The sequence below is a fragment of the Calonectris borealis genome, chromosome 7 (genome assembly GCF_964195595.1).
Source record: "Calonectris borealis chromosome 7, bCalBor7.hap1.2, whole genome shotgun sequence".
Classification (NCBI taxonomy): Eukaryota; Metazoa; Chordata; class Aves; order Procellariiformes; family Procellariidae; genus Calonectris; species Calonectris borealis.
The window spans coordinates 35,009,536-35,034,960 of record NC_134318.1 but is presented as its reverse complement, the minus strand read 5'-3'; the positions used below and the strand labels follow the sequence as shown (position 1 = coordinate 35,034,960).

At 39.8% G+C, this 25,425-nt stretch overlaps 1 protein-coding gene across 1 annotated transcript in view; it reads left to right on the top strand.

The window, feature by feature from the left end:
* The window catches only part of ABLIM1 (actin binding LIM protein 1), a 110,117-nt gene extending 86,283 nt beyond the window's left edge, over positions 1 to 23,834 (top strand). Inside the window, exons 13-23 of the mRNA XM_075155132.1 lie at positions 4,280 to 4,384; positions 6,715 to 6,762; positions 9,038 to 9,184; positions 11,397 to 11,488; positions 11,624 to 11,720; positions 13,888 to 13,949; positions 14,256 to 14,316; positions 15,313 to 15,320; positions 16,587 to 16,661; positions 19,662 to 19,742; positions 21,044 to 23,834. Coding sequence (XP_075011233.1) covers positions 4,280 to 4,384; positions 6,715 to 6,762; positions 9,038 to 9,184; positions 11,397 to 11,488; positions 11,624 to 11,720; positions 13,888 to 13,949; positions 14,256 to 14,316; positions 15,313 to 15,320; positions 16,587 to 16,661; positions 19,662 to 19,742; positions 21,044 to 21,157 — 890 coding nt within the window. The 3' untranslated portion in view covers positions 21,158 to 23,834. The remainder of the gene's footprint in view (positions 1 to 4,279; positions 4,385 to 6,714; positions 6,763 to 9,037; positions 9,185 to 11,396; positions 11,489 to 11,623; positions 11,721 to 13,887; positions 13,950 to 14,255; positions 14,317 to 15,312; positions 15,321 to 16,586; positions 16,662 to 19,661; positions 19,743 to 21,043) is intronic.
* Positions 23,835 to 25,425: the final 1,591 nt, after the last annotated feature.

Sequence of the window (25,425 nt, the reverse complement as noted above, 5' to 3'; positions counted from 1 at the left end):
ACTTTTAGCAGGAAGGTGAACTTGGTGTAAATTTGTAAGAAGGATTTCATAAAGCTATAGTTTTGGGGGTTTTTTCCTTTAGGAGTCAGAGAATATGGATCATGCCAAAACTGCTTTGGTAAAGGGGCATAATTTCCAAACAGCATAATGATAATGAAAGTGGCATATGACACATTACGCCTGTGTTATTTTGCATCATCAAGCCAGAAAAGTAGACATTTAGACTGGTTTCAGTGTGTTTTCATACAACATAATGCTTAAACAAGCGTAATGCTCAAGCCTTGTAGACAAGGCCAAATGGAAAGAACTTTGAGGAGTGAAGGGGCTAAATATGCCTCAGAAAGTCTTAGTGAGAGTTTGGTGATGTAATATATATGTTGAACAAGCTGGAAGAGGGTGTAATATGCATCAGCTTAGACTTCATTTAATCTTATTTGGACTCTCCATTGAATTTGGTCTTGTCTCAATAAAGTACTGTCTTTGCTATGAAAGAATCAAAACAAGTCCATGAATGAAAGAAACCCTGACCCTACTGAAATCAGAGACAAAACTCTCATTGAGAGCCAGGATTTCATCTCACATGCCTAGAATTCTTGCATTCAAGAATATTGCAAAGCCCCCGTAAGATTTCCGCGTAAAAAGAGCTCCAAAGTAATGTGTATTCCTCTGCTCACAGACCTTCCCATAAGGAAACTACCCACCTTCATAGTGAATTAGGGCCTTGGTTTTCACAGGTTCCTGCTTTCTTTCCCTGAGGTAGGTCTCTGAAATCAAATGCTCTGTGTGTGTTATAACTGTTTCCAGGGTTTTGTGGATGCAGCTGAAAGCTCTGCTCTGTAAAACAGCTGTGCTTTGGCTGTTCCGTGACTTTCGGTTTTGTGCAGGAAATAAGGGCTACACATCTGGACAAGATGATGAATGATAGTTTGACAAAACCTGAATAGGACTTAGGGTTTCAGGTGCTGTTGAGCTCTTTCCTATGTCTATTCAGAAGTAGAGCAACTAAATTGCAAGTTGACAGAAGGCTCAGTGTTGGTTGCATATGGGTTTTTTGGCCTGGTTCTGTGAACTTGGCTTGTGCATCACACAGTGAGCCCAGTGGTGAACACTTCAGAAGGCGGCAGGAACCTGCATTACACTGTGCTGTGTATAGGCAAGCAATTATATTCCTGACTGCTAGGGGAATGTTATCGAGCTATAGAAAACAGGAACTACCTGATGGAGCAAACAGAATGAAAGAAAAAAGCCTCTGAATTTCACTTCTGAGGCTGCTGTGCTCAAGTGATTGATTTTTATATTAAACTTACTCCGTTATCTCTTAACATCCCCCAGCCACCTACACACACACACATTCAACTTCATGCCAGGGGTGTGGGAACTGGTTTTTCCTACAGTGTTGGCGAACTGGAGTGCTCGTGTTGCTTTGTGGAGTTAACACTAGTTAGGGCATATCTGAGACAGTAAGAGAGACTTTCCTGTGCGGGCACAGCAAGGAACCCAAATTCAGAGCATGCACAGCCCCTACTTTTATGTAAAGCTGCAAGCAGGCTGGCCGTGAAGCCCTGGGACGCAGGTACAGGCAGGCTAGCAGCTCTGCTTTCCTGTGTGCATATGCACGTTCCACAGATGTTGGCACTGCTTTCATAAATTGTGGGTGATTTTACAGCAGCATCTGAAGCATTTAAGCCTCGTTATTAGAGTGGGCTCCTCAGGGATGATCTAATGAGAATCTAAGTAGATGTACCATTCCCTCCTGCAGTGGTTGGAGGTAATGAGACTGCCATCCTAGAAAGTGTAACGGAGAGTAATTTGTCAGTACTAGTAGGAGTCATTAGGAAGAGAGAGACTGCACAGGAACTCCAGGAAATACAAGCCACCAGAGACATCTGTAAAGCAACACGTGCAGGATGATACCACGCTAATTGTCTGCCTTGTACTGTATGCATTATACAACATCACCTGTTCTCTATAAACAAATTATCTGTGTACCAGATACAAGATTAGCCAGTGTATATTTATGGATGTGAGCATACTTAGTTGCCTCTGGTTGAGATAAAGAGGTGGGTATAAGAAGAGTTTCTTCCCTGTATTTGTAGCATCGGTGATAGAGGCATTGTAAATTGAACATGCCCACATTTTGACTACCTATTCCCAACAGGTAAAATGTACTTGTGACTCCTCTGTTATGACAGTCCACAGGCCAATAAATCCCTTTTGATTCTTCTCTTTCATTGAAAATACTAATTGCCAACGGAAGCAGAAAGGCAAAATAACATGTCTCTATAAAGGTTATAAATTTTAGAATTAATTATATCTTGAGGCCATCTCAATACTTATGGTTTTTTCCCTATGAAACAATGATTTTGCTGAGAAGTAACTCATCATTTCTCAGTAGAAACAAAAGACGAGTAAAATCAGCTTAACCAAGTTAGGTGTTTCACCATCACAGTATTTCAAAGGCTGGACAAGTAGAACACAATATCGGAATTGCCAAGTAAAGAACCGTAGATTGAGATACGACAATATTATTTTCAATAGTTGTTCATACTGCTTTTCAGAGTTAGTAAACTTAGCACTTACTGTTACCTGGCCAGAAGCTCAGCATCACTGCACCCAAAATAGAAAACCACCATCAACTCATGTGGTTGAAAGAACATCATGTTAGGGGGATATCATGTCCATTAAGTCATTCAGGGCTGAAATATCCAAGCGGTAAATAGAGAATTTTGCACATGCCTTCTTCTGGACAAATTTTGTACAGCCAAGCCTGCTGAACTGTGCATGTAATTTTTAAAGCACATATGTGCAGATGGACTAACTTGTATGCTGGCAGAGGCCTCTGTGGCACACCTCTCTCAGCGAGGTTTGTAAAGAGCATTGTTTTTTCTCCCTTCTGGTGCCTTTTAGATTGGCATATGACCATTCAAGTAAAAGAGGAACTTTTGTGCAAAGAAAACTTCCTTTCCTCACCCTCCCCCAAATATATAAATAAGAATTGTGCTGAGTCTAAGGTTTTGTGTCCTCTAACGGGACATAGGAAACCTGTAGCTGAAAGTAGGCCTGCAGTTTCTTTTTTGTTGTGTTTTATAGCCCTCCTGTACTTCCCCCCCCCCTTTTTTTTTTCTTGCATTGTTAATCAGCTTTTCTAGGTTTCTTTAAGCCCTTGTGCATACCTGAAAAATTGAAGGGGTTTCATGCCCCCTACTTTTCACCATTGTGGTCACTCACACTGATGTAGAATAAGCACCCTTGTGGATGGTTTTTGCTTGTGCGAGTTTGCACTAGTGTGAAGAATGGCACAAAGTAAAAGGCAGCAACATTCTTTTATGGTACACACACAGTCATGTGTTTGGATATCTGGCTATTAAGTCTTGATGTCTGGGGATCAACCAGCATGGTTCTGCAACAGCCTTCTCACCCTGACAGACACGGGAACTTTCAGGGCAGTTGGATTGCTGTGGTGGATTGTTAGGAGGCAAAGAAACAGTCCTGGTAAGAGTAATCCTACAAATGGAACAAACCGTGTGCGCAAAATGGAATTTAAGTTTTTAGTCATTAGATTCAGATTTGCCAAATCAGCAGTGGTGAAGTATTGTCACCAGAGCCAAATTTGCCATTGACAGAGATTTGGGATATGAGTGCAGCCACTGGATGGGCTGCATTGCTTTACAAATTATTTTGCTATATCAAAAATTTCCTACCAAAGAGCTAAACCAATGAAAGAGTGTGTATAGAACAGTTATGCCTTTTGATATGAGCCAAGTGACCTAACAGCTATTTTCCATCTCGAGCTTCTGTATGCTTTTGGGTTAGGGAACTGTAGTAACTGCCAGCATCTGCTTCTATCTGCTTGGGAGTTGGTTTCATTTTGGGTTTGCATATCAACTACTATGCTCTGTGCCTGCGACTTTTAACTCCAAATATCAATCTCCGTACTGAATTATTGCCAAGTAACCTTCCATTCTTCTTTTCGACGCTGCCCATCTAATCACCCGCTGCGAGCACACAGCTCCTGCCTGCATGCTGTCAGAATGAGCCTGAGCTGCTCATACCTCAACTCCAGCCTGAACATGAATTTTTGTCTCTGCAGGAATATCAGGGGGAAAAAAAAGTCACCAGGGCTACGAGTTCTCGTTATTGTTTGTATTTATACTTTTGGTTCAACTTCTTTTCTCCCTGGAGGTTTTGATTCCACCGATTTTGTTTGGGTTTGATTGGGTTTGCTTTTTTTTATTGCTTTCCCTCTTCTCATTTTGTTTTCTCCATTCTTTCATTGGAGGCAATGAGCCGTCCAGCGGTCGGAACTCCCCTGTCCCCTATCGGCCCGACAGCCGCCCTCTCACTCCAACTTACGCTCAGGCCCCTAAACATTTCCATGTTCCAGGTAGGAGCTGGCACTGTATGTGTCTTGGTGTCCTGTCACAGTGTAGAATGTAGCCTTTGTAACTTTTGTCTTGTCTCCATCGTTTCATGCTGTTTACCATGAGGTGCACCCACAGGGTTTGGAACTGCTCCTGGGCTTGCTGAGAGGGGTAGTGCCTTAAGAAATGGAGGGGGAGTTTCACCATGATTTTTACCTAGTCTGTAGCTCAGGTGTTTCACTGTTAGAATGCCTTGATTTTCAGGGTCTGTCGATGGCCATGAGTTGGATATGAGCTACGCAGGGCTTGATTTTTCTCACAGTTGCATCAGCTGAGCACCGGCATAACTCTGCTAACTTTGGAAGAGTTGGTTTTGATTCACAGTGGCATGCAGAAGAGAGTTGACCAGTGAACCATTAGATATGTTGTTCATTCAGATTGTTGTGACTTGTTTTAGTATTGAACCAAGCAGTTCTAGTTTAGTGTTCTCTTTTTTTTAAAGCAGATGAGGATGTTTCTTTACTTGTTTTGTGCAAATGGCTTGGTGTCCTCAGAGAGACCTGCAGATCCACAAGGATACGTATGTCTCAGGATGTCCTCTCTATAAAGGGCAGTCTCTGTTATAAACTGAGCTGCACAGTTCTTACAGCCTCGGAGAAGCTCATCTGTCTTGGATTTTGATGAGATGAAGGTGGTGTGTCCCTAGCGTTGTTGACATGCATCTTCTGACTGCATCAGTGCTAGCTGAAAGCCTTATTATATCCAGTTATTCTTCAGGTCCTCTTCTGTCTAGTATCTCTTCGCACTGCCAGAGGTTACTGCTTTTCCTCCTTTCCTCAGATCTGGCAGATAAACTGTCTGTCGGAACTTCTTTTTCAGTCCGTGTGACCTGGCTTGGCTCATGTAGGCTGTTTTAACTGCTTAAGCTAACCTGGCTCACTTAGACTTGCGTAAGCTAAAGCGCACTTGCGTGAATAGCTCTGAGTAGTAATTTCTAGCGTGGTGGGAGAGCTGTCCTCTTCAGCTGGCACAGTGCAGCCACAGAAGGAGCTGTGTTCCTATCCTCCTTATAGCTTTCTGGTACAGATGTGCGCAAAAGTACTGCATGACTACCCTTGTAATTTTTATACCTATTTGCTGGTCAAGTAGCCATAACACTAACAAGAATGAAATACCTCGGTGTCTTTGGGTGCAATTAATTTGCTTGTTTAGTCAAGGATGTAGGGTTCTGCAGACTAAGTTTTGCCTCTATTTCAATAGATTTTTAGGGTTAGCTTTCCTTAATGCCAAAGACTAAGTTGTCTCCTGTAGCACTTTAATTGGATCTGTGATACACAGCTTGTATTTCTAAAATGCTTTTTCACCTTTCATTCTAATGTAACTGAAAACTTTTTCCAGGCAGTATGAAGTACCAAAATGGGTTTCTGACATTAATTTTCTAGTTCCCAGTAGCTCATTTTGGTCTTCTAATAAGATTTTGACAGATCTTTGCACTGTAGCACTGATTTTGGATTAACTTTTGTATTTGTAGCTGTGCTGAATACATGAAGTGTTGGCTTGGGTGGGAAAGTAGTTTAGAACAGTTTCCTGTCTTAGATTATTATTTGTAAAAATATGATATCTTTTAGACATGCTGTAGATTTACTGCACTAGAGTTCTGGGACGTGTTTTTATTCTGATTTACATTGATAATGTGCAATTTGGGGGGCCTTACATAAAAAAAATCACAAAATACGAAATAAAATCTATCCTTGTGGTTTTAGAATTAGTACTATATCAGTTAACACTGCATAAAGCATCCCTTTGACTCACTGAAGTGTAGCTGTTGTTGACTGTTCAAAACAGTGTATTAGGCAGCTATTTTGTTCTCTGGATTTTGAAGTGAATTGTAGCCTCACTGCATTCTCCTCTGCTCAATCCAGCCAGCCAGCTGGAAAGAAAATTGAGCTGTTATGAATGAAGCACAATTTTCCACAAAAGTTATTTGGGGTAGTTTTCCCCAAATGGCTTGTATCTTCACCATTTAAATGTCTTGCTTGTTTGCATTTCTTCTCTAACTTTTATCCCACTGATAATCTTGTGAATGTTTAAAACAAATGGTTCATGACTTGGATGTATCCACGTTACAGAATCAGCTCCAAAGGACTTCATACCACATGTCTTTGACTTTTCACTTGTTCTTATGTTTTCTTTTCTTTAAATAATCTGATTTTGCGTAATACTGGAAATAGCTTTCTGGCTTTTGGTGCTACATCCTTGATTTGGTCTGTCTGTTGTTTTAGTGTTGGAGTTATCTTTAGCTACAACTGAAGTAGTTTTCATATTCTCATTTTTCTGTTTCTCAATTTCACAGATCAAGGTGTCAACATTTACAGAAAACCGCCAATCTACAAACAACATGGTAAATTATCTTTCCCTTTTTATTTCAAAACCGGAGTGTCAACTAAATTAAATGGCATGCAGACTAGTGAAAAGCATTCAGTGTTTACTTTATAAGCATTAAAAATTAGTAGTCTAAGCTTGAAACAGCTGTTATTGCATGTCCTGCTGAGTGATTATGTTTTAAAGCATGTTGTTTCATTTGGATCATATGGTTTAAATCTTAGCCACGTTGATATTAATGGCAAAATTGCCATTAACTGGGATTTTGCTGTCTCTTTAGCATTATGATGCCTTCCTGTATTTGACTTATTTAAGTTTATATTTTCAGAATACAGGTACTGATCATGATAAAATGGATTAACAACAGACTGTTCTCTGACAGGGACTTCATGGAATATCCTTATTTTAAACAGACAAAGTACAATAATTTATTTCAACAGCAAAGACGGAGATGATATTATCAGGCTGGAATTCCAAATGTACCTGTGGCTTTAAATAAGAATCTTTAATTATTGAAGATAATGTAGGTGACTTATCACTGACAGGGCTAATTTGATTCTCAAGCCCTGTGATATAGCTCAGGTGGTTTGGATTCTGAGTTGGACAGCAGTGATAGTGCTCTAATCTTTTCGGTGTAGATGTTGTGATAGCAAGTCTGAAATAACAATGATGACAGAAGCCCACTGCATTGCCAGTCTTTAGTACTGCAGAGCGAAGTCCCGGTTATAATGGAGTGTGTTCACTCTTCCCTTCTACTGTGAATAGAAGACTTTGAATAGGAGATGATTTTTACGTAATATGGTGAAAAACAGATGACTCCACTTTTTAAAGACTTTGAGTTTGCATTCCTTTGCAGACCCTTTATCCAATGAAATGTATTTAGGGTGAAGTAGCAAATTAGCAGTACTCTACAGGGTTTAGAAGAACAGTTGGCTGAGAGTCATTGAGCTGAGATGATTAGGAAAGTCCTGGGAAGTCCCTTCTGTAGTCAGGAGTGAGCACTGCAAATAACACTGCTGTGGTTTTACATCAGGGTTTTTTCCTCTTTCTTTTTTAAGTTTCAAACCACATGCTCATTTTGGAAAAACTCTTAACATTATTTTTGTTTATTTTTATGGTTTTAATGTATCTCCTCACCTCCCATTAACATGTGAATGTTTAACCACTGACATCACCAATTCTAATACGTAAGTACTGTTTGAAGTCATGCTTTTGTAAACTCTGACCAGCTTCTTCCATATTTGCAATTATGCTTAGAGTTTCCCAATCATGAAATGCTCAGAATTCCCAATGATTTTTAATACTGATGTTCCTAAACTACCCTGAATGAGATGGATGAGCAACACAATGTTTCACTTCGTTAACAGATGTCTTTCTGTTTAAAAAAAAGAGAAAAGGAAAAAAAAACCCAGAATTATTGCTTCTGATATGATAGCTTCATATAAGAGAAGGCGATTTGAGCTAACAGTCTTCATATAAGAGGTAGTTAAGGCTGGTTTTAATGTAAACTAAATCCTATTGGATTTATTCTTTTAATGTCAGGAAGTGAAAGGCATAATGCACATCCTCACACGCTTTTAAGAGACTTTGGCTTAGACTGGAATCTCAAGTGGATGCCCCACTGCTGAGATACTTTATTGGTGAGGTTCATTTCATTGCAAGTGCCTTTCCCTGCCAAGATGATCTGAATGGAGTTTAGTATTTATTAATAAATTCACATCTGCTTTTACTACTACTGCATGCTAATAAGCAAGGGCATGCAGCAGAAAAAATCCACTGGTTAAATAAACATATTTGTTTCAGATTTCTTTTTTTGTTTGTTTTGCAGCTTTTCACAGAAACATAGGAAATAATTAGCATCAGTAGAGTTAAAATTAGTGCTGTTCCTCTAAACTATTTGTTTTCTTGCCCTAGAGGGAACACAGACCAGTTCATAAATCTGATTTCATCTTCATTAATAACCAGCTGTCCTTAGGAGATATTGGCAAATACTGTTAGATTGAATTTTCTTACTCTTGCCTAATCATTCTAACACTGTGCAACCCTAGTAAAATCCAAAGCTGATTTGGGGTTATTTTGGGTGTGGGGATGAGGGAGGAGAGGAAGGTTTGATTCCAATCTATTGGCAAGAGAAAGACATTACTTTGTTTCAAATTGCAATTAGAAAAGCAAAATATGAAAATGTTTTCTTTTGAAAATTAACTTCTTGTAAAGCATAAAATTTTGCCAAAATAAGGAAGACCTTTATATTGATACAGATTATTACATAGCTAAGTTCCCTGATTGCCATCTAGATGCAGCTGCTTTGGCAGCACAGAGCAAGTCTTCCGAGGATATCATCAAGTCCTCCAAGTTCCCAGCAGCTCATGCACCAGCACCCAACGAGATACCAAAGATTGAGACGGACCACTGGCCAGGTCCTCCCTCCCTTGCGGCCATAGGTATGCAAAAAAAATGATACAAGCGAAGCGGCTTAAAACGTACTGGTAACCAAAGTAGGTTAATCCTGGAGCTGTAAAAATGGGTGGTGAAGATTGTGTCCACTCCAGGTGTTCGCCACAAAGTGCATTTCTTCTGGTGGGACCTCGAGTGTCTGTGAATTTAAAACGACTGAATAGCGCTGAGTAGAAGAGGTTTTGCTGAAGGACTTTGGAATTGATCACACAGATATTAACCCATAGACAAATTATATGAACTCCCGTGCAGTAGCTTAAAAAATGTGGTGTGTCACACAAGCCTGACTTCTTTCAGTTATTGTCTATTTAATCTTTTAGTCCTAAGCTAATAGCAAATATTCCACAGAAAATATGATTGCTTCCAACCACATGACTATTTTCATGGCAAAAAGCGATGACTGAAGTGGAACAGTTAACGGACTAAAAAAGTCCTGATTTTCAGAGTTACTGTTTCTACAGACTTTGTATTTTTCTTCTTGTTGTTGCACTACAGGTATCTCATTTTCTTTTCTTTAAATCATGTGCATGATAATTTTTTTGTTTGTTTGTTTGTATTTTTTATTCTCTGTTAATTTTTATTGACCCCCGTAGCATAAAATAAGCTATCTAGCCTGGTTCATTTATGAAGTCATGTCTGAAACACTGAAGGTGTTGCCTGTTTCAGGTTTCTGTGAAGGAATGTATGGTTTTCAGCATAACGGGATTTTCATAGAAGTGCTGGGAGAGAAGACATGGGGTGGCAGAGCTCAATGGCCAATTGAAGGGGCTGCATATGCAGTGGCAATTTTTTGAAAATGTCCTTTATATAGGATTGCAACTGGACAAAGGTTACAGTCATAACAGTGATACATCAACATACATACAGTGATAACATCAACATACTTGAAACTCTCCTGACAATGCTTGTGATAACGACAGCATTATTATGCCGTATGTCTGAGGTGGGGCCTTTGTTGGAAATTTTGGCTCTCAGCTCAGTCTCTAGGCAGTGGATGACAACTTTTAATGGTTTCCATAAAACTGCTTTATATATTGGCTATCAGGTGATTTTGTTACACCTTAGAAACTAAACGGGACTGTTTGGAAACTATAAAGATAAAAATGTGCTCATGGACGTATTTTATTCAGAAATAAAAAGGCATCATACAAGATTAATCACTAAAAAACAAACCCACAAGCCCCAGGTTTTTCAGCTTGTTGTCTGATTTTCTGAGTGTGATATTTTGCTTACAGAATTAGAATGAGCTCAGCTGTCAGAAAAATGAGTATTACTGCTATTGTACTGAAAAGTCTTGCAAAAGCCTGAGACACCAAACAAAATAATAAATAATCCAAATACAAACAAATAATTTCTCCATAACTTTTTGTCTCTCCATATTAACATCAATTTAACACTGCTGTACAAAACATTTAATTGATATAAACCATCTGATACTTTAGTTGCAAAATTTAGTCTTCATTCAAATAAAACACTGAACTTGTCTAGCATAAGATTGGTGAATAACTATATCAGGATATAGCCCGTGCAGAAAAAAATACAACTGCTGTCTAAATGCTTGCAGCGATATCATATTCTATGTATTCATGGAAGTGTTCTGATGGCCAAATTGGACCATTTCTTAAGACTATTCAAGAAAATAATGATTATTCAATAAAAAGTAAGAAACTAATGTAGAACACAAATTAGTTTGCTTCATTTTAGATTAAAAATTATGCCTTGTTTATTCCAAATATGAGTGTCCATTTAAGAGATTAATGTAGTTTAATTTTCCATTTGAACTGTTAATTCAGATTCGCTTTTCTGAGTCTAGATAAAAGTATAAATGTAAATCAAATTTTCTGTTTTCTGGTACAGTTACTGGTGCCATTAAACCCCACATTTCCAGAACTAGCAATTTGAGCTCCTTTTTTCTATTACATTGATTCATGGCTTTTGTATTCAGGACTGTTGCTTGGTTGGGAACCCACGTGCAGTTTAATTTCTTGTTAATTTTATAAGAAGCCTGGTAGCCATAGAGCAGGCTATCTGAGTGAGTTTTATTAAGGGTGATTTTTGAAAGTCTTTGAGTCTGCAAGAAAATACTGCTTTGTTTATTCAGTAAATCAAACCAACCAGTACCTTCTAGCATTGAAATCTTCAAACTGCGGTTGAACTGATACACAAAGCTCTCTCTGAACTGTGGTTTTATGGAAGCAGGAGCTGACATGAGACGCAGATCAAGTGGAAGAGAGGAAGATGATGAGGAGCTACAGAAACGCCGGCAACTGCAGGAGGAGCAGCTCATGAAGGTGGTTATAAGCTTGTCTTCATGCTGTTTCTGAACACCACCCAAAAAGTGCCCCTTTGTTTTCTGTAAGCCATTTCTACTAATGCCTTGATCAGCTTTATTTTATTGATTTTTTTTTTTTAATTGCCCTTTATAGCTCAACTCTGGTCTGGGACAATTGATATTGAAAGAAGAGATGGAAAAGGAGAGTCGCGATAGGTCAGCCCTTTCTGCCAGTCGTTACGATTCTCCAGGTAATTCATATAGGCAATAAAGCTAATAATGAACAGTGAATGATGAACACCACATATACATATATCAAGCAGTCTCCCAGAAGAGAGATCACTGGGAAGACCGCTTGATATGTGTATATGTGATGTTCTGTCCTGAAAGAGAGGCCTAATTCATTAGTCTGTTTTGGTGAGGAGTGTCGTAATTGTTTTTTAATTAGAAGAAATATAAGGTTGAGGATTTGCAGGCAATTTTGAGGAGATTTTCTAGCATAGATAAGGAGTGAGGTAAAATATTCAGTGACTATTACATCACACGTATGCTAATAGGCTGGGTTATTAAATTACAATAATACATTTTACTTGAACTGGTGGTTCCTATCACTGTTTAGTCTCTCTTCCCAGGGGCAGAAAATCAGCAACATTTACCAGTGGGGCTGCATATTCCAAACACAGCCAATGTTTTGGCCTTGACTGACATTTTGACTGGGGGTATTCTGTTCCAGAGCAAAAAGCGCAAAAGTCAACTTTGGTTAATTGGTGGCTTAGATTCTTGGCCTCATTGCACATTTATATATGGCCTTCTCAGTTCTCCAGAGAAGGGTTTGGGGGTTTTATTTCACTCTTTTCATCCACTGGTCATTGCAGCACAGCAGCTGTACTTCGAGCCAAGAAGGGACAAGATGAGTCTCTTTGGAGTCATCCACCAAAGTAGCTGCCAGGCAAACTAAGATTTCCTCATGTTCCCTGTTGTATAAGCGTGTTGCCTCTATTTATAGTCTTGGAGAGAATGTCTGTGGCTCTCCCTCACTACCTGTAATGTTTACAGGGCCAGAGTCTACCCGCTCAACTCAAAGCTTATGATTTTTTTATTAACCTTAGCACAGGTTGGAGGACTCCTTTACTGGAGATGTGTCCATCCCTTTTTGCAGTGGTAGTCAGTGCAGTCATCAGTTGCCTTTTGTGGAATCAGTGCTACCTTTCCCAAAGCCGCTTGTTGCTGGCAACAACAGTGCCACAAGTTCTACATTCGCTGCCCTTCTGTGCTAAAAATAACATTTGAAAAAAACCAAAATTGCATTCTTATATGGAGGATCTTGTCTGAAGGGGCTGTATTAACTGTAGAGGCGCTATTGATCATTATGCTGACAATCTTCCTGTTTCTCCATCTTTTTTCTGTATTCAAAAACACACCCTTGACATTTCCACATTGTCTTTATCTTGCTCATGCAATTTCTGAGGTCAGTGCAAATGCTAAGTTGAATGCCCCCAGATACCTTATTTCACTTTAATTTCAGATGAAAGCAGAAGTCACAGAGGTCTGTCGAATCATGTCATGTTCTCAGAGGTGTCACATCATGTAGAGGATAGCTATAATTTTGGATCAGAATGCCAAATTCTCAAACTTGTTTGAGTTCACTCAGCACTGCCCATTCTGATTGTTCTCCTGGTGAAGTCAGTACCAAAACATCTGTCAATTACAGTGTTACAGGACCAAAACTAATAGCCTTTTCTCCTTTGTAGCAAAAAATGGCAAGCTGAAAGCATGTGAATACAGAGAGAATGGAGTGTGCTAGTCATATGTATCTTGGCTTGTGCAGCAGCAGAAGCTGGGAGCATGAGTGGAGTAATAGTTGCAGTGGGAAGGATAGAAAGGAAATTCATGAAAGGTTCAGGGGGTATGATGATATATATACCATGTGTGCCACTTAGGAGAGTGGAATTGAATGGACCTGCATGGGAGCCTTAACAGGGAACCTAGCCAGTCAAACACTGCTGATGTTGGATTCTCCTTGTCCTATATCTTGGTCCTATCATAAAGTGCACAGCAATACTTTATCTAGCTAAGGACTAAAAAGTTATTTTGCTCTGTTGTCTGATCCTTGAGCATTACTTTCAATTTAGTGGAGACCACTTTGATTTTGAGCCTGGCAAAATCAGTGTCCCTTCTTGATGACCTGCCACCATGGCATGATAAAGCTGCGGGTAACTTACAGAATGTGTGGAAGGTTGTGATGAGTCTGGGGCTGAGATGTTAGTTTCTTAAAGTTCGTGTGTCTCAGTTGGTTATGTATATGCTTAGCTCCTTCAACTGTTTTTTTTTTATGCTAGTTGATTCCTCAAATGTTCTTGGGTTTGAGTTTCCATGGGATTTTTCCAGTAAAAGATTTTTCCCTTTCTCATTCAACAGCACATGCTTCAGCCTCCAAAACCTCTTCTCTTCCTGGCTATGGAAAAAATGGACTTCACAGGGTAAGGTGATGGCGATTTTGAGAAGCGAAAGGTGGCTTTAATTATCCATGGTATTTATTTCCATATTACCTGTATTGGATTTTCACTTTGATCAAGCTTTCTTATAGAACCATCTGAAGTCAGACAAAACCTAATTTCCCTTCCCACAAACTACATTGTTAAAAAGGCAAGAAAACAATGCAAGAAATGTTGTGAAAATTGAGGGGGGAAAAAGGCTTAAAGCAATTTGTTACTTCCCATATAACAACCTGCTTGTGAAGTCATGAATTGTGAATTTATGTGCATGTCCCTCTCTTCCTGTTACAGCCGGTGTCTACAGATTTTGGTCAGTACAACAGTTATGGGGATGTGAGTGGTGGTGTTAGAGGTAAGGCTGAGGAGCCTTTTCACATGCCACTTCATTACTGAACATGTTATGATGTTTGTTTCTGCTGTTTTATTTTAAGGTTGTGGATGTGGTTACTTTGTATTTGCTCAGTATGTTTTAACTTCCTCTGGTAAACTCAACAATTAACTCAAACTCTGCAAATACCTATTAAAAAGTTTGGGTTTATTTTGCTAAATCTGCTATGTGGAGCTGATCCTTGTTTATGCCAAGGGAGTGCTTTAGCATTGGTGCAAATGGAAAGCAGGTAACGTATATTATCAGGAGTACGTACTGAGTTCTGTTACGGTGTTTTCCTTCTCTGAAAATTACCATCCACTGCACAATCTGAAAGAATGTGCCACAGTGAAGAAAGGAGGATAATGCCTTCTAATTCCCATTGCTGCTCATGATTTTCATTATCACTTTGAGCTAGATGTGATATCAGTCATTGCTTAATAAAAATTGACAATATTTATGAAAGTTATGAAGCTTTAAGAGTTAATGTTTTGAAATGGTTTGAGCTGAGAGAGAGAGAGAGAGAGAGGCAAGTTATCTCCAAAGATTGATCCCGACTATCTTAGATACCCTACGATCAGGTATCTTCTGTTGGTGCTTGTGTCTCTTTATAGACTATGGAGGAATCTAGACAGCTACCTGATGGCAGTGGTTAGGTGAGGTGAATCCTGCTCTACACATTTGAATTTTAGTTGGCTATTTATTCACTTGATTGTGGTTTTGTGTCTCTTAATATTTCCAAAGTGACTTGATTTTCCTGAATGAGAAGCCTGCTTGAAATGAAAAAGGCTGCAATGTTTGGAGCGTTTGACTCTTTACAAACTAAAGTCCAAAAGTAGGAAGGTTGCTGGCCTTAGAGAATCAGGTGGGATTTTGAAAAGATCAGGTAGACCAGAAGACACAAGGATTATCTGGTAGATTGTGACTGATTCCTGTTCTTCCACACTCTAAAGCTGATGAGATTTCTCTTTTGCTTTTCAGATTTCCAGGTAGAGTACGGGTTTTCATCAATCAACTGACAACAGAACTAAAAGCATCTACTTTCTTGTTGAAGTTTGAATTTCTGTTACAGGGAAGGGTTTCTTAAGACAATAGCTTTGATTTTCCTGCATGTTTAAGCATAATCGCCAATGTAGGCTCTTATCAACAGAAAACAGGCACAGCCTCAGATTCCTCCTTGTTACCTTCCCAGAGCTGGCTTGAGACTGCTCACACCAGTTCTGTGACTTGCTCTGTAAAATCCACTGTCTGTTGATATATGAGTTATCTGTAATAGTCCTTCCTGGACAGCTGACGGTGGATTTATTTCCAGCCTCTCTAGTACCAACCCTAGAGACATACAGAAAGTCTCTTCTGGAGGCAATTATCTCCTATACCAGGAGCATTGAACTCCACATTTTTACCCTGGAATTTGCTCTCCAGACAAGATGGCTGATCAATAGTTTTCAACAGTGCTGCCATCACAGATGAGCCAGTAAGAGGTGTGCTTGCAAATATAAACCCTTTTACTCCAAAACCTGTCTGCAGGGTTTTTTCCAGAATGGTTTGAGTCTGGCTGGCTTCTCAGCACAATCACAATATGAAATGGCAATTTAAGAAAGGGTTTAATTACTTGGATAATTTTGTAATGGTGTACCAAAATCATGATGATTGGAAAGAAAATAAGATTATGGGAGGAGAGAGGAGTTGTCCATGTATTGTGTTCAAAATGTTACTTCGATAGGAACAGTATCTGTGTCAAAACAGCACCTTTTTACCCTATCCCTCTTTGTGTTCATAGTAAAAATTTCCCATTGTAGAGACAAAAAAAACCCTCAGCTGATACAGTAAGTGACAGGAAGGACAGCCCAGAGGTGTAGAGTGCTTTGTATGCTGTGGGGTGGGATCTGAATTAATGCTTCTGCGTATTGTCCAGAGGAGAACCCTACTTAGTCACTGGGGTAAGAAAGGGCCCACCACTCTCTTGGGGTCCCCAGGTCCACCTGGGAAGTGATGTTAGTAGGTTCGGTGGGGAGCTATTGCCAGCCTTAGCAGTGAGAGAGGGCTGTGGTGGCAGAGGGGATCGAAGGATCCCTCTGCGTGCCTCAGAGAAGTGGTAAACAGTAGCCATGGCAATGATCTATATGATAAGACTAAATATTAAGGCTTGAAGGAAGTCTCAGGGCAAATTCACCTTTGTTTTCACCACTACTTGAGTGCCTTTACCCTCTGTGTGTGTAACCTATGTGTCTGATGTATACCTGTATCTGATGCAGTCCCTTCCGGATGGTCATGTCCCTGGAATGAGAATGGACAGAGGAGTATCTATGCCTAACATGTTGGAGCCAAAGGCAAGTGCAGATGTTATTCACTTTCCTTCAAGACAGTGAAGATTTGACTGTGAAATGCAGATAAAATACAGGAAATGTCTTAGTTCCCTTGTTTTTCTTTACCTCACCTCAGTCCCTGCTCCTTATGTGCCGAACCTCTCCCTTTGTTCTGGGCTTTGCCTGTTACAGGTGTTAGTACTTAGGCAGGCTGAGGGCAGCCCAGGTGTGCTTCTTGGGTTAAGGAGGCTTTTCCAGAGCCAAAACAAAGATACTGAAGATGCTCAATAGCTAGTTCTCTGTCAAGCTTCCACTAGCCGAAACAGCAGGCCAAATTCGATGGGAAAGTCTCAGATCTGTCAGATTGGAAAGGTGATGCAGAATATTGTGGCTCATAACACACTGTTGAGGCTGTCTTAATTTAAAAATTAATGAAATACATGGATCTTTGTTTCAAATTGGAAGTTAGATACCTACATGTCTGTCCGGATCTGTTCTTTAGCTCTCAGCACTGTTAGCTGACACCTTTCAATAATGTTGAATTCCCTATATAAGAAATTCTTCAAGGGATTTATTGGAAAAAGAGGCAATGTCAGCTGAATATAATTTAAGATATAAATTAAAATGCTTTTGCAGCTATGTCTAGAGATGTCTGAGTCAAAAATGAACATAATATATAGAGGGGATTCAATGAGGGCTGTGTTTTAAATCTTACAACTTTCTCTATTGCTGGTGAACCTTCCGAGAAATCATGATTTTGCCAAAGTTACAAGGATCAGCATTTCTGCAGTTAAGTGAGGAGCTCGTTTTGCAAACCAGATTACTACTTGTGCTTCCGAGTCACCTCCAGACAAACTGTACAAGGCAATAACCCTAGCTTTATAAGCTGAGACCCCAGTGCAATGTATATTAACAAGTGTTTTTATATATTGTATAAATAAGACCTTGGGGACATCCCCAACTCCTGAGGTACTACTTCTTATTCCAAATTATTTTTCTTTCAAATGCAATAGAAATTCTTACAGCCACCACTGCTGTTGATGCACCCAGTGATTTGGAATGTTACTTTGGGTGACAAATTCTGTCAGTATTATTAGTGATATAATTTATGGGAATTTTCATGAGATAATAGGTCACTTTCTGTTGATGTATATAAAGATGATGCCAGACCCTCAGCTTGTGTGAATTGGCAGTATTTTTATTCATGTCAGTGGTCCAACACTTAACTTAAACCTGGTAAAGTAAAAGAAGCCATCTCAAAGTCAGCACGAAACGTGTGAAAAGTGAAAATTAGTAAACTTAAAAATGACCAAATCTTACCAAATGGTTCTCCAGAAAGGACAGAATTTGTGCATCCTGCCACCCCAGATTGAGACATGCCTTGTGAATATCTAAATATAAAATGTACTTACGACCGTAGACCTTGACTTCAACTCTGCCTGTTTAAATATGAAAAGTTACATTCTAGTTTCCTATAATGCTGTATATGGTAGCTGTTTCCAGTATCAAACATAAACAATGTAATTCGAAGTATAGACTTAATTGTACAGTTGTGACAATGTCAGAATCTCCTAAGAATCATATCTTACAATTGGTATGTAAGCACACGTTATTTAAATTATTATTACTTACAATAAACTCAGTGGTGTGTTCATTGATGCCTGAATCTTATTTATTATATTTCTGAAAAGTTCTTTGGGATAATTATTGACAATGGAATGAACTTAATTGCTAGTTCTGCACAGAAGTTGATTAGATTGACTTTCTTCTGATGTTAAAATAATGGAATTAATAGCATTTGATAATAGCTCAGCTGTCTCTCCAGGAGAGTTTTGGAGGTCTCACTCTTGTTCCCAGTGGGCAAGTAAAACAAGACCCATAAATAACAATAAAGGCTGAGCCAATCCCCACTGAAGTCTGCAGAACTTCAGTAGGGGTTGGATGAGGACCTCACTGGGAATGCTGTTATCCTACTCTGCAGAGACATGCAATGAGAAGGGCTATAGGGAGGCTCTGTCAGATGGAACATGAGCTCTCCTAGGTCATTCCAGGCATTCATGGAACTATCTGCCCAAGGAAAAAAATCCTAAACCAGAGTTTTATTTGCCAGGGGTGATTGCAGAAACTGATTTTAAGGCACACGGTTTTCTGAAATCCTTTCTAAGCAGCATTGTTTCCGTTGGATTAAACTGATTTGAGACCCACTGGCAGTAAACATTTTACTTCAAACAAAGAACCTGTAAAATGAAAGTAAAATGCATTCAGGATTTGGTTATTGGCCAATAACTGATTTGTATAAATTCTGGACATTCTTTGCAATGTAAATGGAAAGCAACAGAAATGTTAATGGGAGATGTGCTGGACACATACTCCTCCAAAGGCGTGTAAGACAAATACGTCTACAAAAGTATCACCTTTAATCCATGTATGTATTGCACAGCCAGCAAGCACCGTGGGCAGTTGTTCGAATTCTTTAACTATCCAAAAAGGCAAAGAAAATCATGTGATGAATTTTGATGAATGCAGTGGCCCACACTAATCAATATCTTACTTATTCAGAGTTGCTGCTTTTTCTGATATACTTTTGTGTGGTTCATTTTTAAAAGTCCACTAAGTGTCTGTTTCCTGAGAGCTGTCCACGCTTTGGCAACCATCAGTTAGACCAATGAGTGCCAAATATATTAACCTTAACAAACTCTTAAGTTTATACATTGCTGGTTGAGAAGGTACCTTGACTAGAGAGGACTGTCTGACCAGAGTCAGCTGTATCATATGCACCATAAAAATCAGCGGGGTGGGCAAGTACACAGTGGCTCTATAATATGAGGCAGTTTGATACTAAACAAGTTCTTGCTGTGTCCAGATTAGCTTGTCTTTCATGCAACTTTAGCGGAAAAAGTGCTGTGATTTCCTTTGGAAAAGAAACCAAATGTTTGTGTGGTTATGAAAATGAGACACATTGTGTTCTTTTTGCTTTAGAATGTAAATACATCTCTTTTTCCCCCTTTTATACATTGTTAACAGATTTTTCCATATGAAATGCTCATGGTGACCAACAGAGGGCGAAATAAAATACTAAAAGATGTAGACAGAACCAGGCTTGAGGTAAGAGAAGCAAGTTCCTAAATGCTCTTTCCTGCTGAAGTTGTTTGTTGTTGCACACTTGAAAGCTCAAACACTGAAGTGTGGGTCCTTGTTAGACTGGGAAGATTTCTTAGCACTAAGTGGGGAAGGAGGAGTCAGGGGGAGGAAGCAGCCACAGCTCCATGAACAGTGCTGGGCCAGGAGTCCCACATCTCTGTCTCCCTGCTCCTGGACTGAGCTTCTCACAACCCCCTTATGTTTTCAAGTAATTAATTACATACTTGTAAATTGGTAAAAAGCCCAAAAAAGGTGAAGCGTTTTGTAGACATAGGATCCATATTGGAATGGAGCAATGCTTTGTTTAATCTTGGATCATTTCTTAGCTAAGAGTCGGTGTCAGCCATCCTTGAGGATCAAAAGTCTAACTTTCTTTAACTCATCCATGAGTCCTGTGAGTTAGTTAGACTGGCTGATATCCAAAAATATGAGGATTTAAATCTCTACCAACAAATAAATATTGTTTACAGCTTTGTGGATTAGAAAGACTTAAGCAGCCCAGTGGAAGGCTGAGGATGTTTAAGTCATTTGTAGTTAGCGAATCTTCTGTGGAGATGAATGGAAGGGTCACAAAAATTTGGGTAAGTAACCATTTATCCACATTTTCAGACTAGCAGATATGTGATCACTAATCAGAATTCAACGCTGTATTACATTAGTGCCACAGGAAGACACTTTCCCCATTCAGTGCATTCTAAAGCAGCTGAACAAGAAGTAACTTGTACACAAGACAGCACCAAAAAATGTTTCATTGGCAGTAGAGAAATGTGCTGGACAGTTAGTTGGGCCAGATATCTTCCTTCTCAGAACTTCAAATGTAGCATGTCAACCTGCAGCCCTTCTGCAAAGCTCTCTGGCATCTGTTTGGACTTCCATATGTACACAGAGGTGACTAGCTAAAGCCTGGGACAGGGGCGTGCAGGAGCTGGTTTTGTTCTCTGGTCTATCACTGCTTGTTGGGTGACTTCAGACAAATAATTTTCTGTCTCTTGCTTATTAAGCAACTGAAATAGTTCTCCTGATTTCCTTTGTAAACTTCTCAGACTTAACAAATTGCAAGATTTTATTGATTCATTGAGCACCCACGTTCATAAGGAGTTGGATATGTGTATTGCCAAAGCATTATTATTTCCTGCAATGGCTCTTACACAGCAACATGAAGTCCCTAAGGCACTCCTGTCTCCTGTTGTGTCTCTTTGGCTTTGACTGACCATTGCCTTTTCTCTTTTTTTTTCTCCTTTTGTTTTTGTTTTTTTTTTTTAAAGCGTCACTTAGCACCTGAAGTTTTTCAAGAAATATTTGGCATGACGATACAGGAGTTTGACAAGTTACCCCTCTGGAGACGCAACGACATGAAGAAAAAAGCAAAACTCTTTTAATCTCCCTTTAAACAAACCAACAAAAAATGATGCATAGGATATTGTATCATACAGTCCAAACTATTTGGAAGCAACTACTTATCCACCAAACAGGGAAAATCACATAGTGGCACCTCTGTACACAGCAACTGAACAAGATGAACACTTGCCCTCCTGGAACATAGGGAGAAAATATCTGGACTCAGAAACAACAATGATAGTTTTCAGAGGTGTCGACCTGTTACATATTATACAAGATAGGAAACTGTTCTGTTCTTCTCCCTCAATGATATTCCCTTTACTTCTCTCCACAATATGATGGACTTTATTGCTAGAGCCAGGAAGTGCCCTTAGGATGCCTTGTAGACTAAAGTAGTTGTAACCACTCCAAGAACTGGAAAAGAATATATATATATATATATAAAAATACATATATATATATATATAGGTATACATGTTTGCGTGTGTGCGCACATGTATTTATATCTATCCATCTATCTATGTGTGTGCGTGTATGTATGTGTATAAATGTGTATATACATGGAGAGGAAGATAGATGCTCTGTAGTGAAGGAGAAGCCCTCTGTAACATATCCACATGGTCACCTTAAGTCTTTCACACAACTGTTTCTTAATTGGCACTCTTTTGAAACGGCATCTTCTTTGTGTGATACAATCTGCAAAGGTGGCCGCTCTGCTCACTTACAGGACATACCAGTTGAATTTCTGGAAAATGGAATCCTTGTACTTGTATATATTTGCTAGGATTTAGGAAGTGAATTGCTGTGTCTGTTGTCAGTCTTCCCTCTTCCACACTTTCTGCTTGAATTAATAAGTCTGGAGCTTAACCAGTCATTTGAATAATTTAAGATCACTTAAGTAATGGGAATGATGGAGAAGAGTCAGTTTTCTTGTAATTTAGTCCAGGAGGTTCGTAGATGGGGTGGGAGTGACAGAGTGAGAAAAGCTTTTTTAAGTGTGCCCTGGTTCACATCCAGAGATTTTGGGGCAGACTCCCTGCTAGTAATTACTAGTACAGCTCATCAGACTGCAGTGGAGTTGTAGGATTTTACATCAGCAGGGAATATGGTTCTTTGCAAGCTAACACGCAAATTCATCCCTCTTAGGGAGGAATGTTTATGAATTAAAAGGTACCATCAAGGTGCCATGCTCTGCCAATAGAGGCTTTTTGATTAAATTGCAGTTGCTGTTGTCAATATGGCACAGTGCATGGGGCCAAGCACTCTTTTTAGTTAATGTAGTTTTTCACTTGTGCTTGGAAAAGAGGGCACAGACTTTTTTTTTCCCCTCTCTTGAAGCGTCAAAGCTCCAGCCTTGGTTATTTTTATTTCCCTTTGTGCCTGACTTGGTTTTTGAAGACAGAGTAATCATGCAAGACAGTTTCTAAGCTGCATTGAACTACTTATTGCTTTCAGTCTTCTTCCAATATGCTGCAGCTTAAAAAACTGCCTGTATATACCTTAACTGCTTCTGGGCAAGTCCTATACAGAGGAGGACATGAGCACCAAAGTAATTGAATGAATGCATTGTGGCTGCAAGGTCAGCTTTTTCTCTTCCTTGGTGCTTAACTGCCAATGTGTACTGCACTAATGAGCCCGTCTCCTGATATGGGAGAGGGTCATTTAGGTTCTGTGTCTGTCAGAGAATATCAAGGTTTCATTTTTAATGCAGAAACTTTTGGCACTGGAGACATCAGAACCTTTGTATTTTCTGTTATATGAGGCATTGGTGTTAAAATCTGGAAGTCAGGAAGGGGAAACAGTCCCATGTAGTTGTGAGATTCAGTATCACTGTGTTGAGTTCTCTATATCACCAAATGGCATTTCACCATGAAATATGCAGGACAGCCCAAATCCTGCCTCTTCTTTGCTGGTTTAGGAAGTCCTGTTGCAATAGATCACTGTGGTTCCTGTGATAAAATCTGAGTTGAAGATTCAGTGCATGAGAGACAGATACAAGGGGTCAGCACCTGTCCCATGTCCCTAGAGCTAAGGGAGTGATGAGTCTGTGGGACAAGCTGAAGAATATGATACCATGCAGATCTGGCATCACAGTCCCCACTGAACAGAAGTCCTCAGTGAACACTGTGACACACGCAATTGTGAGTAAGCTCTCTGGACATCACTGAGATTGCAGCAAGGATTGGTTCAACATGTTTCATTTCATTTTTCAGAACAAGCATCTGAAAGGGTTTTAGAGGAACACTTGAGAATCAAATGGGAATGTTAGGGGCACTGGCAGTTTGAGATGCGTTTTCGAGTGACTGCTGAAACCAAATCCATATGACGAAAGAACAGTGTTTTACCGTCACAGGCTTTGTGAATGCTGGAGTCTCAGAAATTCAGTGTTTGTCACCTGCAGGGTGTGGCTTAACTTTGAGATGAACATTTGAGTTTTAATGCATTTAAAGTATTAAAATTCTCCAAATTTTGTCAGCCCACGTCCTTTAGACAATACTGTGCCTCTCAAACATAGTAGGCATTACGGGTCTTTTAGCCCAAGTCACCTTGACAATAAACCTTTTTGACCTGAAGACTTGCTCTCTCAAGGATGTGAGCTGCCAGTCTGCATTTTTCTGTCCCCATCTCTAGATTACTATTGAACTTCTCACAGCATATATGAATACAGTACCCAGTCATTTCAGAAATGACTAAGCCAGGTTGTTTTCTCTCCTCTCCCTCCTCTCCAAAAAAAAAAAGAAAAAAAAAGTTCAAAAAAAAAAAAGAACCCAGCCTCCTAGCCTGTGAAGGTAGGGTAGGGTAATTTGTATCCCCCTCATCAACTGAGAATTTAAAACTGCAATTGCAGCTTGGGAAGGAATGAAGAGAAGCCAGCTTAGATGCTGCAGAAACAATTGATCGCTAACTGGATTTTTGGGCCACTGCTGGTTCACATCTCACTGGTGTGGAGCATAGTCAGTCAGTTCACGGCCCTCTGCACTAGACTTAATACTGCTTTATTTCTGATTGAGAACATAAAGGGTTTTGTGAGCTTCGTTTTCATGCCTGTAGTTAATTCCCTTTAACTATCCCAACAACCTACATGTAGACTACACCCCAAGAGATCGCCTGTCCATAAAAACCACGCTGCAGCCAGCTGCAGAGTGTGTGTGTGTTTTCTGCAGTGGGCTGTTAGTGATTGTCACTGCAACATTTTCTGTTCTTTCATCTGGTCTTCCCACCTAATAAAAACAGAAATGTAGCCCCAGGGAGAATTTTCTTTGTAAGCAATGAATCATTTTCCTAGTAACAATCAAGTAGCATTTTCTTGGGCAGTTCTTGTAATTCCCCTCTTCGATATTCCCTTGAGACATGCAGGGGTTGGACTAGATGATCTTTAAAGGTTCCTTCTAACCCAAACCATTCTATGAATATGCCTTAAGTACATGCTTACATTCTTCTATCTCTTGCAAAGTGTTTGAGCTTCTGATAAAGTCCCATCAAACTCAGTGCTGTCAACAGAACGTCATTGCCAAGAGTACTGAAAACTGATTGCTTTTGTCTTGTTTTTTCCCCTTTTCTGCTTTAGGAGAGAGCAAAGGCCTGTCAAAACATGGCAAAATACCCACCCACGTGTGCAAAATGGGATTACATACACATGCAGGTTCTCAAACACAGGTGCAGATTGTTGTGGTTTAACCTGGCAGGCAGCTAAACACCACACAGCCGTTCGCTCACTCCCCCACAGTGGGAGGGGGAGAGAATCGAAAGGAAAAAAAAGGTAACACTTATGGGTTGAGATAAAGACAATTTAACAGAACAGAAAAGAAAGGGAAAATAATAATAATCATAAAAGAATATACAAAACAAGTGATGCACAATGCAATTGCTCACCACCCACTGACCGATGCCCAGCCAGTTCCTGAGAAGTGGATCCCCAGCCAGCTTTTCCCCTAGTTTATATGCTGAGCTTGATGCCATATGGTATGGAATATCCCTTTGGTCGGTTGGGGTCAGCTGTCCCAGCTGTGTCCCTCCCAGGTTCTTGTGCACACCCAGCCTGCTCGCTGGTGGGGTTGGGTGAGAAGCAGAAGAGTCCTTGACTCTGCGTAAGCACTGCTCAGCAGTGACTAAAACATCCCTGTTATCAACATTATTCTCATCGTAAATCCAAAACACAGCACTATACCAGCTACTAGAAAGAAAATTAACTCTATCCTAGCCTAAACCAGGACAACATGTAGCACACACACTCCCCATTTGGAGTTGAGATACTATGTGAGTAGTTAACCTGGAATTTCCAAATAGTGTGCAGTGTTGAACAGATAGC